This window comes from Coregonus lavaretus (assembly GCF_964263955.1).
Source record: "Coregonus lavaretus genome assembly, chromosome: 14".
Lineage (NCBI taxonomy): Eukaryota > Metazoa > Chordata > Actinopteri > Salmoniformes > Salmonidae > Coregonus > Coregonus lavaretus.
Window position 1 is genome coordinate 40,729,618 of NC_140001.1, and position 18,038 is coordinate 40,747,655.

An 18,038-nucleotide genomic window follows, 5' to 3' on the forward strand; every position below is an offset into this window, starting at 1 on the left:
CATTACTAAGAATAATAAGAATAGGTCTGATTACTTTAGTAGACTGCTATATATTTCAGCTAGCACATTAATTATATAAAACGGCAGAATATGCCTCTGAAAAATGAAAAAATTAAACTGTGGTCCCTGTGAGTCATTTCAAAACAATTATACCAAAAGTCTAAAATCTTTTGGTAAGGTTGCTAGGTGTATTTGCTCGCTCGCCAACAAAAAATGTAATCCATTAAACAGTAAATCAACTGTGTATGGACTAATACTCAGTCACCGTACGATTCGATTTTGAGGTGACATCTACAAAATTCATCAAACTATAGCATTTCAGCTGTGACTGTATGAAATAGGGGTTTGGTGGTAGTTTGGAGATGCAACACAGCCAGCAAAGGCTGTCATTTGAAATTGCTGATGCATAGCAATGGAGGGGGTGTACAAAAGAACTCCCACTTGCCTACAGTACGATTGTCACATCAAAACAAAAGAAAACTCAACCCCCAGAATCTGGATAAGGAATTTACCGCCATACAACACAAGACTTCCAGAGGAGAAATTAATCCTGAATCCATTGCAAATCTTTCCAAAAAGATTCAATAATATGCTTTACCTCCCACTCGGCTATCTCCCACAGTATAATAATTTCAGTGCTTGTAATTCAGCGCTCATTCTGTCTGGCTCACATAAAACAGAATAAGAAAATAGAATATCAAATGAATTATTTATCGACCATCAGTCGTAAAAAATATTTGTTGTCTTAGTAAGTCCTGAGACTCATACACAAAGCTCCTGCTCCAGCTGTTCGGTTTGACATTACGGTTGTATCCTATGACACCACCCACCATCAGTACCGTAGCAGATTTATTTTGTCAACATTTTGAGTCAAGTTGATCAATATCTCGACAAAGCAGTAACAGGTTTTGCTTTCAGGACGAGGACAGTCCTGAATTGATCCTGGCAATGTTTGCACTCTGTTTGGCGTCAGAGAGAGGTGTGAGTGACCCTTTTATATGAGAGTCAGGGAGATGTTTTTTGATCTAGTCAAGACTACTGCAACGGTCACCTCACACACACAAAAACAAACATTCCATTCCGTGAAAAAAATCACTTTTCTCTCAGAAGTGTTGTCTAAAGCATATATAAAACACATAAATATCACCATTTGATTAGAGCTTTGATCGGCATGAAATTCAAGCCTGATGCTACCTGATCCTGATGAGCCATACATATTAATTATATTTCATGAGCCCTACATTAAAGACATTTTATGAGCCCAAGCAAGACCAAATGACCGTGCTGGTATCCAATACATAGCCTACAATATACTGTGCATTCGGAAAGTATTCAGGCACATTTTGTTACGTTACAGCCTTATTCTAAAATGGATTAAATTAATGTTTTCCTCATCAATCTACACACAATACCCCCATAATGACAAAGCGAAAACAGGTTTTTAGAAATGTTTGCAAATGTATTAAAAATAAAAAACTGAAATACCTTATTTACAGAAGTATTCAGACCCTTTGCTTTGAGACTCGAAATTGAGCTCAGGTGAATCCTGTTTCCATTGATCATCCTTGAGATGTTTCTACAACTTGATTTCGAGTCTCAAATCAAAGGGTCTGAATACTTCTGCATTGTCTTGGCTGTGTGCTTAGGGTTGTTGTCCTGTTGGAAGGTGAACCTTCGCCCAATTCTGAGGTCCTGAGCACTCGGGAGCAGGTTTTCATCAAGGATCTCTCTGTACTTTGCTCCGTTCATCTTTCCCTCAATCCTGACTAGTGTCCCAGTCCCTGCCGCTGAAAAACATCCACACAGCATGATGCTGCCACCACCATGCTTCACCGTAGGGACAGTGCCAGGTTTCCTCCAGACGTGACACTTGGCATTCAGGCCAAAGAGTTCAATCTTGGTTTCATCAGATCAGAGAATGTTGTTCCTCATGGTCAGAGTCCTTTAGGTGCCTTTTCGCAAACTCCAAGAGGGTCATGTGCCTTTTCACTCTACCATAAAGGCCTGATTGGTGGAGTGCTGCAGTGATGGTTGTCCTTCTGGAAGGTTCTCCCATCTCCACAGAGGAACTCTGGAGAGCTGTCAGAGTGACCATCGGGTTCTTGGTCACCTCCCTGACCAAGGCCCTTCTCTCCTGATTGCTCAGTTTGGCCGGGCGGCCAGTTCTAGGAAGAGTCTTGGTGGTTCCAAACTTCTTCCATTTAAGAATGATGGAGGCCACTGCGTTTCTGGGGGACATTCAATGCTGCAGACATTTTTTGGTACCCTTCCCCTGATCTGTGCCTCAACACAATCCTGTCTCGGAGCTCTACGGACAATTCCTTCGACCTCTTGGCTTGGTTTTTGCTCTGACATGCACTGTCAACTGTGGGACCTTATATAGACAGGTGTGTGCCTTTCCAAATCATGTCCAATCAATTGAATTTACCACAGGTGGACACAAATCAAGTTGTAGAAACATCTCCAGTTTGAGCTTCTACTTCTAAAAATCCACCTTTCCAGAAATAAGTCTCTCACTGTTGCCGCTTGCTACAGACCCCCCTCAGCCCCCAGCTGTGCCCTGGACACCATATGTGAATTGATTGCCCCCCATTTATCCTCTGAGTTTGTACTGCTTGGTGACCTAAATTGGGATATGCTTAATACCCCAGCCATCCTACAATCCAAGCTAGATGCCCTCAACCTCACGCAAATTATCAACGAACCTACCAGGTACAACCCTAAATCCTTAAACATGGGTACCCTCATAGATATCATCCTGACTAACATACCCTCTAAATACACCTCAGCTGTCTTCAACCAGGATCTCAGCGATCACTGCCTTATTGCCTGCGTCCGTAACGGGTCTGCGGTCAAACGACCACCCCTCATCACTGTCAAACGCTCCCTAAAACACTTTAGCGAGGAGGCCTTCCTAATTGACCTGGCCCAGGTATCCTGGATGGATATAGATCTCATTCCGTCAGTAGAGGATGCCTGGTTGTTCCTTAAAAGTAATTTCCTCTCAATCTTAAATAAACATGCCCCATTCAAAAAATACAGAACTAAGAACCGATATAGCCCCTGGTTCTCCTCAGACTTGACTGCCCTTGACCAGCACAAAAACATCCTGTGGCGTACAGCATTAGCATCAAATAGCCCCCGCGATATGCAACTTTTCAGGGAAGTTAGGAACCAATATACACAAGCAGTCAGGAAAGCAAAGGCTAACTTTTTCAAACAGAAATTTGCATCCTGTAGCACTAACTCCAAAAAGTTTTGGGACACTGTAAAGTCCATGGAGAATAAGAGCACTTCCTCCCAGCTGCCCACTGCACTGAGGCTAGGAAACACTATCACCACCGATAAATCTACAATAATCGAGAATTTCAACAAGCATTTTGCTACAGCTGGCCATGCTTTCCATCTGGCGGCCACCAACTCTGCACCCTCTGCTGCAACTTGCCCATGCCCCCCCCCGCTTCTCCTTCACACAAATTCAGACAGCTGATGTTTTGAAAGCGCTGCAAAATCTGGACCCCTACAAATCAGCTGGGCTAGACAATCTGGACCCTTTCTTTCTAAAACTAGCCGCCGAAATTGTCGCAACCCCTATTACTAGTCTGTTCAACCTCTCTTTCATAACGTCTGAGATCCCCAGAGATTGGAAAGCTGCCGCAGTCATCCCCCTCTTCAAAGGGGGTGACACTCTAGATCCAAACTGCTACAGACCTATATCCATCCTGCCCTGCCTTTCGAAAGTATTCGAAAGCCAAGTTAACAAACAGATCACCGACCATTTCGAATACCACCGTACCTTCTCCGCTATGCAATCCGGTTTCCGAGCTGGTCACGGGTGCACTTCAGCCACGCTCAAGGTCCTAAACGATATTATAACCACGATTGATAATAGACAGTACTGTGCAGCCGTCTTCATCGACCTGGCCAAGGCTTTCGACTCTGTCAACCACTGCATTCTTATTGGCAGACTAAATAGCCTTGGTTTCTCAAATGACTGCCTCGCCTGGTTCACCAACTACTTCTCAGATAGAGTTCAGTGTGTCAAATCGGAGGGCCTGTTGTCTGGACCTATGGCAGTCTCTATGGGGGTGCCACAGGGTTCAATTCTTGGGCCGACACTTTTCTCCGTGTATATCAATGATGTCGCTCTTGCTGCTGGTGACTCTCAGATCCACCTCTACGCAGACGACACCATTTTGTATACATCTGGCCCTTCATTGGACACTGTGTTAACAAACCTCCAAACGAGCTTCAATGCCATACAACAATCCTTCAGTAGCCTTCAACTTCTCTTAAACACTAGTAAAACTAAATGCATGCTTTTCAATCGAACGCTGCTAGCACCCGCCCACCCGACTAGAATCACCACTCTCGACGGGTCTGACCTAGAGTATGTGGACAACTACAAATATCTAGGTGTCTGGTTAGACTGTAAACTCAACTTCCAGACTCACATAAAGAATCTCCAATCCAAAGTTAAATCTAGAATCGGCTTCCTATTTCGCAACAAAGCCTCCTTCACTCATGCTGCCAAACATGCCCTCGTAAAACTGACTATCCTACCGATCCTTGACTTCGGCGATGTCATTTACAAAATAGCCTCCAACACTCTACTCAGCAAATTGGATGTAGTCTATCACAGTGCCATCCGTTTTGTCTCCAAAGCCCCATACACTACCCACCACTGTGACCTGTACGCTCTTGTTGGCTGGTCCTCACTACATGTTCGTCGTCAAACCCACTGGCTCCAGGCCATCTATAAATCACTGCTAGGCAAATCCCCGCCTTATCTTAGCTCATTGGTCACCATAGCAGCACCCACCCGTAGTCTGCGCTCCAGCAGGTATATCTCACTGGTCATTCCCAAAGCCAACACCTCCTTTGGCCGCCATTCCTTCCAGTTCTCTGCTGCCAATGACTGGAACGAATTGCAAAAATCTCTGAAGCTGGAGACTCTTATCTCCCTCAATAACTTTAAGCATCAGTTGTCAGAGCACCTTACCGATCACTGCACCTGTACACAGCCCATCTGAAATTAGCCCACCCAACTACCTCATCCCTATATTGTTATTTATTTTGCTCTTTTGCACCCCAGTATCTCTATTTGCACATCATCTCTTGCACATCTAGCATTCCAGTGTTAATACTATTGTAATTATTCTGCACTATAGCCTATTTATTGCCTTACCTCCATAACTTGCTACATTTGCACACACTGTATATATATTTTCTGTTGTATTTCTGACTTTATGTTTTTTTTACCCCATATGTAACTCTGTGTTGTTTTTATTGCACTACTTTGCTTTATCTTGGCCAGGTCGCAGTTGTAAATGAGAACCTGTTCTCAACTGGCTTACCTGGTTAAATAAAGGTGAAATAAAAATAAAATAAAAAAATGATCAATGGAAACAGGATGCACCTGAGCTCAATTTTGAGTCTCATAGCAAAGGGTCTGATACTTATGTAAATAAGGTATTACCGTTCTTTATTTTTAATACATTTGCAAACATTTCTAAAAACCTGTTTCGCTTTGTCATTATGGGGTATTGTGTGTAGATTGATGAGGAGTATTTTTTATATAATCAATTTTAGAATAAGGCTGTAACGTAACAAAATGTGGAAAAAGTCAAGGGGTATGAATACTTTCCGAATTCACTGTATACATATATATTTATATATTTTGGGGGAGGGGCAATACTTTTTTATATATACTTTTTTTTTTACTGTTTGGACATAGGCGGCCCAAAAAAAGACAGACGGCCCGCCCAAGACATTTCTATGCAGAAAAAACCCTGGTGTGTGTGCCAGACTGAGTGTGTTTTTTTGTCTGCCAGTGGGAGTCAGGGTATGGAAATAAACAGAACTGAAACTCTCCAACTAAATTGCTAGGTGTGTGTCCTCACCTGTTGTCTGACGGTAAGAGGGAAAGCAGAGCCAGAGACGACAGTTTCCTCCTCTCAGGCTGTGTGATGTTGTCCATGCGGTCTACCCACATCTCTATCACACCCCCTAACAACTGGCCAATCTGACGAGAGAGAGAGAGAGAGAGAGGACAAGGTTCAAGCATATCAATCATCTGAAGTGGCCTCCCCTCCCCTCATGTCTTTCAAAGTCACAGAAAATAAGTGGACAGGTGAAAGCATAACAGATGTTAGTCTTCCGCCACATTGCTCTCACCTATCCTGTCACATCAGTACTGACAGAGGAGTAGAGCTTCTGAGATACACCCTACTGTATGCAGTGCATTCGGAAAGTATTCAGAACCCTTGACTTTTTCCACATTTTGTTACGTTACAGCCTTATATTAAAATGGATTAAATAAATAAAAATGTCCTCATCAATCTACACACAATACCCCATAATGACAAAGCGAAAACAGGTCCTTAGAAATACCTTATTTAAGTATTCAGACCCATTTCTATGAGACTCGAAATTGAGCTCAGGTGAATCCTGTTTCCATTGATCATCCTTGAGATGTTTCTACAACTTGATTGGAGTCCACCTGTGGTAAATTCAATTGATTGGACATCATTTAGAAAAGGCACACACCTGTCGATATAAGGTCCAAGAGTTGACAGTGCATGTCAGAACAAAAACCAAGCCATGAGGTCGAAGGAATTGTCCGTAGAGCTCCGAAAGGATTGTGTCGAGGCACAGATCTATGGAAGGGTACCAAAAAATGTATGCCGCATTGAAGGTCCCAAGAACACAGTGGCCTCCATAATTCTTAAATGGAAGAAGTTTGGAACCACCAAGACTCTTCCTAGAGCTGACCGGCCGGCCAAACTGAGCAATTGGGAGAGAAGGGCCGTGGTCAGGGAGGTGACCAAGAACCCGATGGTCACTCTGACAGAGCTCCAGAGTTCCTCTGTGGAGATGGGAGAACCTTCCAGAAGGACAACCATCTCTGCAGCACTCCACCAATCAGGCCTTTATGGAAGGAAACCACTCCTCAGTAAAAGGCACATGACAGCCCGCTTGGAGTTTGCCAAAAGGCACCTAAAGGACTCTCAGACCATGTGAAACAACATTCTCTGGTCTGATAAAACCAAGATTGAATTCTTTGGCCTGAACGCCAAGCGTCACGTCAGGAGGAAACCTGGCACCATCCCTAAGGTGAAGCATGGTGGTGGCAGAATCATGCTGTGGGGATGTTTTTCAGCGGCAGGGACTGGGAGACTAGTCAGGATCGAGGGAAAAATGAATGGTGCAAAGTACAGAGAGATCCTTGATGAAAACGTGCTCCAGAGCGCTCAGGACCTCAGACTAGGGCGAAGGTTCACCTTCCAACAGGACAACGACCCTAAGCACACAGCCAAGAGAACGCAGGAGTGGCTTTGGGACAAGTCTCTGAATGTCCTTGAGTGGCCCAGCCAGAGCCCGGACTTGAACCCAATCTAACATCTCTGGAGAGACTTGAAAATAACCTGACAGAGCTTGAGAGGATCTGCAGAGAAGAATGGGAGTAACTCCACAAATACAGGTGTGCCAAGCTTGTAGCGTCATACCAAAGAAGACTCGAGGCTGTAATCGCTGCCAAAGGTGCTTCAACAAAGTACCGAGTGAAGGGTCTGAATACTTATGTAAATGTGATGTTTTTATTATTAGCAAACATTTCTAAAAACCTGTTTTTGCTTTGTCATTATGGGGTATTGTGTGTAGATTGATGAGGGGAAAAAACTATTTAATCAATTTTAGAATAAGGCTGTAACGTAACAAAATGTGGAAAAAGGTCAAGGGGTCTGAATACTTTCCAAATGCACTGTATATGCATGTTTGTCTGCTATGCGAAGTGTTTTGAGATGTCTGTGGGTTAACTAGCTCTGCTAATGCTCAAGTCACCACAGGGGTGAAAAAGGCCCTGACCAGACCACAGGAACACAACGTACAGATCAGGCCCTGTTGGGTACATAGGCTATCCAGTTTGGAGCCAGTCAGCAGGGACCGAGATTTAGTATAGGTGCCAGTCTTTTGACTTGAGCCAACACCTTGATTGTTTTAGCTTCTTGTTTGGCTAAGAAACAGCAGATGAGACGGCAGAGGCAGAAGCAGAGGGAGAAACAGGTTGCAGCCCAGGTTACTAGCATAAACCTGTATAAACATCCACAGGTCTGTTAGTCACTACGACCTGTTGGCCTACTCTGATCAGGGGATCAGTTCGCCAAACCCTGCTACTGGTTCCCAAAGATAGGCACAAGGGAGTTCCAGGAGGCTCTCTGAGAAGCAATATGTGAGGGAGGAATAAGGGTCAGATTGTATTTTTATATGGAGCCTATACTTTCAGCTCTGTGGATTTATATCCAAAAAACTAAGAAAGTGGGATTGAGGGGAATATTTTCATTGTTGATACTGAGGCTTGTCCACAAGTCTCGACTTGTAAAAGGCCTTGTAGTTGAAATGTCGACCTTCAAAATTATCCTTGCAATCCCCTTGTCTATGTTTTCCAACAGTATATGCCCCCAGGGTCTTCGTGCAACTTTATTTCACTAGTTAGGGGATTACAGCCAAACTTTCTGGGCTTGTTTGAGTAGAATATGAAAGGCTAATGGATTGGGAGATAATGGTTTGGACGATTGATTCCTGACCAGGAGATAAACACAGTTAGGTCTCATTAGGCTGTTTGTCTTTCCTCTGGGTACCCCTTTCCCTGATAAAGATGGGGATGGAGTTCGGAGGGAAACCCAAACTAGACAACCTCGAGGTCCACCAGGGACCAAATTATAGATGCGCTCAGAGACAAATCAGCACAACAGATATATATACACACACACACAAGTAGAAAGAAATGTGGACTGAACGTGATTAAATAATTTAGGCTGCTGTGGGGGGAGTAGAATTTCTTTCTCATTTATTCTCTGTGGCTAAAGAAAAGTTGTACAGACAATAGAGGGTAAATATAAATAAAAATGTAAAAACAAAAAGGCATCTTGGGAAAATATGTTTGTGCTTTAAGTACTACTGAGGTAACAAAGTTAAATTACGGGAGAGGGGGGTTAAATGATGTAACCTCCTGGTTAGAGTTACAGGCCATATGGTACATTCAATACGGCTGCCGTTCCACCACTCTACTAGTTGGCATGGCGTCTCACCTCCTGGTTGTACTCGCTGGCCATCTGTGTGAGGAGAGAGGAGAAGAAACTAGCGTTCTGCAGCAGGACTCTTCCCATGATGCCCAGGTAGGTGGACATCACCACCGGGTACCTCTGCAGACACACACACAGGAAGGAACAGTGTTAATGCTGAAAAGATGATGTGGAGAAGAGTATGTACGTATGTATTACTGTCAACAGGTAAGTACAGTATATGGCATAACATGCCAAGGTAACTGATGAAGGCATAAAACCTTGGGCGCTTTCAGAACAAAAAAGTCAAGGTAATTGCATGAGTTTGACAATCGCTGGGCGATTAGTGCTTTTTGAGGTTGGTTAGTTTTCGGTTCGATTATTAAAAAAGAATCACGGATTTCAGTTTCGATATTTGTTTTAAACAAGAAATGTATTATACATTTTGTGAGTTCAATGCTGTTAAACAGAATAAAACAATGAATAAAAGTCCCATAATGGTAGTGACAGCCCATTACTGCTCATCCCTTATTAACCATCATTTATTCATATTACTTTACTTAAAATATTTCAGTTGTTGTGTAAATCACTTTTGTTTAATTTGATGACTATTATTTAATTCCAAGTCATCATCTCATTTCTATAGAGCTGCTGCCTATGCTGTCTGACAAAATCACTATTTTAGTAGTTCTTCAAAGTAAATAAGACATACTTTTATGACTGCTGAATATCAACTATCAATCGCTTAGATCATGTATTTTCAGGTAGAGAAACCTCTGATCTCTATCCCTCTCGATCACGCGTTCTTCTCTCCCTCTCAGTGTCTGCCACATAAAGACTGGACAAGGCGCGCAATGGATTATGGTCATTGTAGTTACGTTTTCTGCGCTAAACTATGTAGAATGTTGTCTGATGGAAACCACAACTCCCTACTACATCGCACAGTTCGGGCTTGATCTGATTTATCTCTAGAGACACTGCATTGAGCTCAAAGAAAAAACCTGACCGAAATTGATTTTTTTATTTTAAACCAAAAAATAACATACACTGAGTGTACAAAACATTAAGAACACCTTCCTAATATTGAGTTGCACCCTCCTTTTGCCCTCAGAACAGCCTCAATTAGTCGGGGCATGGACTCTACAAGGTGTCGAAAACGTTCCACAGGGATGCTGGCACATATTGACGTCAACGCTTACATACACTGCTCAAAAGAATTAAGGGAACACTTAAACAACACAATGTAACTCCAAGTCAATCACACTTCTGTGAAATTAAACTGTCCACTTAGGAAGCAACACTGATTGACAATACATTTCACATGCTGTTGTGCAAATGGAATAGACAACAGGTGGAAATTATAGGCAATTAGCAAGACATCCCCCAATAAAGGACTGGTTTTGCAGGTGGTGACCACAGACCACTTCTCAGTTCCTATGCTTCCTGGCTGATGTTTTGGTCACTTTTGAATGCTGGCGGTGCTTTCACTCTAGTGGTAGCATGAGACGGAGTCTACAACCCACACAAGTGGCTCAGGTAGTGCAGCTCATCCAGGATGGCACATCAATGCGAGCTGTGGCAAGAAGGTTTGCTGTGTCTGTCAGCGTAGTGTCCAGAGCATGGAGGCGCTACCAGGAGACAGGCCAGTACATCAGGAGACGTGGAGGAGGCCGTAGGAGGGCAACAACCCAGCAGCAGGACTGCTACCTCCACCTTTGTGCAAGGAGGAGCACTGCCAGAGCCCTGCAAAATGACCTCCAGCAGGCCACAAATGTGCATGTGTCTGCTCAAACGGTCAGAAACAGACTCCATGAGGGTAGTATGAGGGCCCGACGTCCATAGGTGGGGGTTGTGCTTACAGCCCAACACCGTGCAGGACGTTTGGCATTTGCCAGAGAACACCAAGATTGGCAAATTCGCCTCTGGCGCCCTGTGCTCTTCACAGATGAAAGCAGGTTCACACTGAGCACATGTGACAGACGTGAGAGTCTGGAGACGCCGTGGAGAACGTTCTGCTGCCTGCAACATCCTCCAGCATGACCGGTTTGGCGGTGGGTCAGTCATGGTGTGGGGTGGCATTTCTTTGGGGGGCCGCACAGCCCTCCATGTGCTCGCCAGAGGTAGCCTGACTGCCATTAGGTACCGAGATGAGATCCTCAGACCCCTTGTGAGACCATATGCTGGTGCGGTTGGCCCTGGGTTCCACCTAATGCAAGACAATGCTAGACCTCATGTGGCTGGAGTGTGTCAGCAGTTCCACAGGGCGGCAGGTAGCTTAGTGGGTAAGAGCGTTGTGCCAGTAACCGAAAGGTCGCTGGTTCTAATCCCCGAGCCGACTAGGTGAAAAATCTGTTGATGTGCCCTTAAGCAAGGCACTTAACCCTAATTGCTCCTGTAAGTCGCTCTGGATAAGAGCGTCTGCTAAATGACGTAAATGAAATAAATGAAATGCTATGGACTGGCCCGCCCGTTCCTCAGACCTGAATCCAATTGAGCACATCTGGGACATCATGTCTCGCTCCATCCACCAACGCAACATTGCACCACAGACTGTCCAGGAGTTGGCGGATGCCTTAGTCCAGGTCTGGGAGGAGATCCCTCAGGAGACCATCCGCCACCTCATCAGGAGCATGCCCAGGCGTTGTAGGGAGGTCATACAGGCACGTGGCGGCCACACACACTCTACTGAGCCTCATTTTGACTTGTTGTAAGGACATTACATCAAAGTTGGATCAGCCTGTAGTGTGGTTTTCCACTTTAATTTTGAGGGTGACTCCAAATCCAGACCTCCATGGGTTGATACATTTGATTTCCATTGATCATTTTTGTGTGATTTTGTTGTCAGCACATTCAACTATGTAAAGAAAAAAGTATTTAATAAGATTATTTCATTCATTCAGATCTAGGATGTTTTATTTTAGTGTTCCCTTAATTTTTTTGAGCAGTGTAGTTGTGTCAAGTTGGCTGGATGTCCTTTGGGAGGCGGACCATTCTTGATACACACGGGAAACTGTTGCGCGTGAAAAACCCAGTAGCGTTGCCGTCCTTGATATAAACCGGAGCGACCTGGCACCTACTACCATACCCTGTTCAAATGCACTTAAATCTTTTGTCTTGCCCATTCAGCCTCTGAATGGCACACATTCATACACAATCCATGTCTCAAGGCTTAAAAATCCTTCTTTAGCATGTCTCCTCCCCTTCATCTACACTGATTGAAGTGGATTTAACAAGTGACATCAAAGAGGGATTATAGCTTTCACCTGAATTCACCTGATCAGTCTGTCATGGAAAGAGCATACAGTGGGGGAAAAAAGTATTTAGTCAGCCACCAATTGTGCAAGTTCTCCCACTTAAAAAGATAAGAGAGGCCTGTAATTTTCATCATAGGTACACGTCAACTATGACAGACAAAATGAGAAAAAAAAATCCAGAAAATCACATTGTAGGATTTTTAATGAATTTATTTGCAAATTATGGTGGAAAATAAGTATTTGGTCAATAACAAAAGTTTCTCAATACTTTGTTATATACCCTTTGTTGGCAATGACACAGGTCAAACGTTTTCTGTAAGTCTTCACAAGGTTTTCACACACTGTTGCTGGTATTTTGGCCCATTCCTTCATGCAGATCTCCTCTAGAGCAGTGATGTTTTGGGGCTGTCGCTGGGCAACACGGACTTTCAACTCCCTCCAAAGATTTTCTATGGGGTTGAGATCTGGAGACTGGCTAGGCCATTCCAGGACCTTGAAATGCTTCTTACGAAGCCACTCCTTCGTTGCCCGGGCGGTGTGTTTGGGATCATTGTCATGCTGAAAGACCCAGCCACGTTTCAACTTCAATGCTCTTGCTGATGGAAGGAGGTTTTCACTCAAATTCTCACGATACATGGCCCCATTCATTCTTTCCTTTATAATAATTCCTTTACACGGATCAGTCGTCCTGGTCCCTTTGCAGAAAAACAGCCCCAAAGCATGATGTTTCCACACCCATGCTTCACAGTAGGTATGGTGTTCTTTGGATGCAACTCAGCATTCTTTGTCCTCCAAACACGACGAGTTGAGTTTTTACCAAAAAGTTCTATTTTGGTTTCATCTGACCATATGACATTCTTCCAATCCTCTTCTGAATCATCCAAATGCACTCTAGCAAACTTCAGACGGGCCTGGACATGTACTGGCTTAAGCAGGGGGACACGTCTTGCACTGCAGGATTTGAGTCCCTGGCAGCGTAGTGTGTTACTGATGGTAGGCTTTGTTACTTTGGTCCCAGCTCTCTGCAGGTCATTCACTAGGTCCCCCCGTGTGGTTCTGGGATTTTTGCTCACCGTTCTTGTGTTCATTTTGACCCCACGGGGTGAGATCTTGCGTGGAGCCCCAGATCGAGGGAGATTATCAGTGGTCTTGTATGTCTTCCATTTCCTAATAATTGCTCCCACAGTTGATTTCTTCAAACCAAGCTGCTTACCTATTGCAGATTCAGTCTTCCCAGCCTGGTGCAGGTCTATAATTTTGTTTCTGGTGTCCTTTGACAGCTCTTTGGTCTTGGCCATAGTGGAGTTTGGAGTGTGACTGTTTGAGGTTGTGGACAGGTGTCTTTTATACTGATAACAAGTTCAAACAGGTGCCATTAATACAGGTAACGAGTGGAGGACAGAGGAGCCTCTTAAAGAAGAAGTTACAGGTCTGTGAGAGCCAGAAATCTTGCTTGTTTGTAGGTGACCAAATACTTATTTTCCACCATAATTTGCAAATAAATTCATTAAAAATCCAACAATGTGATTTTCTGGAGAAAAAAATGCTCAATTTGTCTGTCATAGTTGACGTGTACCTATGATGAAAATTACAGGCCTATCTCATCTTTTTAAGTGGGAGAACTTGCACAATTGGTGGCTGACTAAATACTTTTTTCCCCCACTAATGTTTTGTACACTCAGTTTACAGTGACCTATAGAGGCTAAATGGCTTCTACTGTCATTCAATTCAGTCCTTATAGTCAGGGAAGGACATAAAGAGAACCCAGAGTGAGTGAATGAATGAGTGAGTGAGTGAGTGAGTGATAGAGACAGTGAGTGAGTGATAGAGACTGAGTGAGTGAGTGAGTGAGTGAGTGAGTGAAACTAAAAGTTTCCTATGGAAAGTTCTGGCAGGGTGCCATGTCAGTTAAAGCTGAGCTCTCATAAAAGACAAATGGAGAGAGAAAAAGAGCAAGACAGAGACAGACAGACCGGTAACTTTCTCCAAATCGCCAGAAAACCTGGTTGGAAGATTCCTGGAATTAGCAGGGAATAAGCAGGAAATCCGGAATCCTCCAACAAGGATTACTGGAAAACCTGTGAATTTAAGGAAAGCTATGGGAATTTAGCTACACCTGGTTGCACCAAAGCCCAGCTCCAGAACAGGTACAAAGCATTAACAGGTAGCTCACCTCTCCATCCACGGTCCCTCTGAAGACAGAAGGCAGCAGGGGCTGGAACATGTGGGCTCCTAACACGGGGCTAACCTTTAGAGCTACCTCTACCACCTACAGAGAGAGAGAAAGAGACAGCTATTAGTCTACAATAACGCCAGTCTGCTTGGTTGGTTGAGCTCTCGTTGTCCTACTAGAACAGCACCTCCCTCTCTCCCTCCTCTCATGCTTTATCAGCTCAATTTAATAAAGTAACTTTAAAAAATGGACTTTTCTGCTGCTTCCCTCACTCGGATCAGACCGGGTGTGGCTCTGACAAGGTCTATACAGAACGGGTCTAGTTGTCCTCGGGTCCGTTCGGAACGGGACTGTATATTAAAAATAAATAAATATGCATATCGGGTCTGGGTGGGAAAGCCCCAGGTCCATTTTGGAACGGGTCCGACTTTTTGGACCTGTGAAAACCTCTATTACCAGGTCCTGTGCCTGAAAATGTACTTCAGTCCTAGAATGAACAGCCTGGAAGAGAACACCTACGCCAAGGTCGAAAACCAGCTGGTTAGCAGTCAACATCCCTACCAGTCCCGGACACTGTATGAAGAGATGAATTAACGACTCAGAATCAGAACAAAATGGACAACCCTCTAGGTTCCTCATGTATGATCCTCCATTGGAGGTCAGCTGTCGATTGGCAGCTTGTACAGCTAACGCCAGCAGTGCCTGGACCAAACAACTCGGCCCAGTTCGTTTACCTCATCCCTTCCAGAGAATGCACAAGCAACACATTCACACATGTTGTGTACATGACCTTGTTGTGTACAAACATATGTTTAAATAGTGACCCAACACGTTTTCAGCACTTTCATTTCCATGACTGATCAAAACACATTTTTTCATGCTCTCGTCTCTCTGCAGCAGACATATACAGTGCCTTCAGAAAGTATTCACACCGCCTTTACTTTTTCAGCCTGAATTGAAAATTGATTAAATTGAGATTTTGTGTCACTGGCCTACACACAATACAATTATGTTTTATAAATGTTTACAAATGAATAAAAAATGAAAAGCAGAAAGATCTTGAGTCAAGTATTCAACCCCTTTGTCATGGTAAGCCTAAATAGGTTGAGTAAAAATGTGCTTATGTCACAAAATAAGTTGCATGGACTCACTGTGTGCAATAATAGTGTTTAACATGATTTTTGAATGACTACATCATCTCTGTACCCCACACATACAATGATCTGTAAGGTCCCCTCAGTCGAGCAGTGAATTTCAAACACAGATTCAACCACAAAGACCAGGGAGGTTTACCAATGACTCCCAAAGAAGGGCACCTATTGGTAGATGGGTAAAAACAATAAGCAGACATTGAATATCCTTTTGAGCATGCTGAAGTTATTAATTACACTTTGGATGGTGTAGCAATATTACCCAGTCACTACAAATACAGGCATCCTTCCTAACTCAGTTGCCGGAGAGGAAGGAAACCGCTCAGGGATTTCACCATGAGGCCAATGGTGATTTTAAAACAGTTACAGAACTGAATGGCTGTGATAGGAGAAATCTGAGGATGGATAAACATTGTATTTACTCCACAATACTACCTAATTGACAGAGTGAAAAGGAAGCCTGTACAGAATGAAAATATTCCAGAACATGCATCCTGTTTGCAACAAAGCACTAAAGTAAAACAGCAAAGATGTTGGCAAAGCAATTACCTTTTTATCCTGAATATAAAGTGTTAAGTTTGGGGCAAATCCAGTACAACACATTACGTACCACTCTTACCCAGTAAAGAATCACAACTATTACCGCTGTCAAAAGTGATTCTAACCTGTATTGACTCAGGGGTATTGACTCAGGGGTGTGAAAACTTAACTAAATGAGATATCTGTATTTCATTTTCAATACATTTGTGTGTAGATGGGTGAGAAAAAACATCAATTTAATTCATTTTCAATTCAGGCTGTAAAACAACAAAATGTGGAATAAGGGGTACGAATACTTTCTGAAGGCACTGTAGTGAGCAATATGTTTGGAACATCAAATCGCAATAAAATCGGTGTATCGAATGGTAATACATAGAACAGTGAAAATCACAATACACATCGAATCGGCATCCAAGTATCGTGATAATATTGTATTGTGAGGTCCCTGGCAATTCCCAGCCCTAGATCAAATCAAATGTTATTTGCCACTTGCGCCGAATACAACAGGTGTAGGTAGACCTTACAGTGAAATGCTTACTTACAAGCCCTTAACCAACAATGCAGATTTAAGAAAATAAAAAAAGTGTCCGTCAGGAAGAACCAGTATCCAGTTGCAGAGGGAGGTGTTTAGTCACAGGGTCCTTAGCTTAGTGATGAGCTTTGAGGGCACTATGGTGTTGAACGCTGAACTGTAGTCAATGAATAGCATTCTAACATAGGATAGTGGAGAAATGATGTGAGTGAGTGTATGTGTGTAAGTATGTGCTTGTTTTGTGTGTGTGTGGTTGTGTGTGTGTGTGTGTGTGTGTGTGTGTGTGTGTGTGTGTGTGTTATGGACATGAATAGCAGGGCATCAGATCTAAAGACTCCTCTCCTCATCCTTCTGCCCACAGCACCATGATCAAAGACACATAATCAGGACATAACCCCTGACCTCTCCACAGTTTAACATCTTCTTAGAATTTTATATACCGATAGCCTCTCCCTCTAATAGTTTACAACATTTCACTTCGTTTGATCTTTCAACTTCAAACGTTTGACACCATGGCCAATGACTAAATCTCAGAAGATGATACAAAATAACTTTATGGAACATTTCAGCCAGGGCTCAACATTAACTCTTGTCCTCTTGTCTGGGACAACTCAAAAAAAGTCTGACAAGAAGAATATCAATTTCAGTTGTCAGAATGGACAAGTAAAAAAAAGAAAAACAGTAAATCACAATATCATACAATTACTCAGATCAGAATTGTAGGTTATATGCATATTGGCAGCAACCTCAAGTCCAAACCGATGCTGACATGAGGCACCAGAAAATGTAGCCAAACTTTAATGAGACTTTAATTACATAAATATAGGCTAAACGCCAGTCATATTTGATAAATATAATGAAGGATAATTAACGTCTAAAGGCTTGATTCTGTACACATACTCGAGGCACGGTTAGTTCAGATCAAATGGTCACCGGAGAGTGAAGGACAGTGCCTGTTGTGCACAGCACATCACCCACCTTGAATCTGAGCTGAGGCGGTCAGCATTCTGAAACTATTTAACCATATATTTAATTGTTTAAAACCTGGACTTTTTATGTCATTTTATGAAGCATGTCTTACCTCGTTTCAAAGTAACCTAGCCCAAAATACGACCATAGAAATGTTAAGGAAATAATTGTATAAACACTTTACATGCCATTGAAACCAGCATTTTCTATTGGTTTTCAAAATCAACATAATTGCATTGTCCAGCAGCCAAAGGCATAATCCTAGTCATACAAATTACTCATGCTAGTTGATACATCTTTAGATCTCCCCTCTTTCTTAGTTTCTAACAGATATTTTCGTCTCTGTCACATGAAACC

The 18,038-nt window shown here is 43.1% G+C and overlaps 1 protein-coding gene across 1 annotated transcript in view; it reads right to left on the minus strand.

Annotated features, from left to right (window-relative positions):
- Positions 1–18,038, minus strand: part of ipo11 (importin 11) — a 228,248-nt gene that overhangs the window by 50,186 nt on the left and 160,024 nt on the right. Inside the window, exons 24-26 of the mRNA XM_084176960.1 lie at positions 14,490–14,585; positions 9,090–9,203; positions 5,904–6,025 (exon numbers count right to left, since the gene is read on the minus strand). Coding sequence (XP_084033086.1) covers positions 5,904–6,025; positions 9,090–9,203; positions 14,490–14,585 — 332 coding nt within the window. The remainder of the gene's footprint in view (positions 1–5,903; positions 6,026–9,089; positions 9,204–14,489; positions 14,586–18,038) is intronic.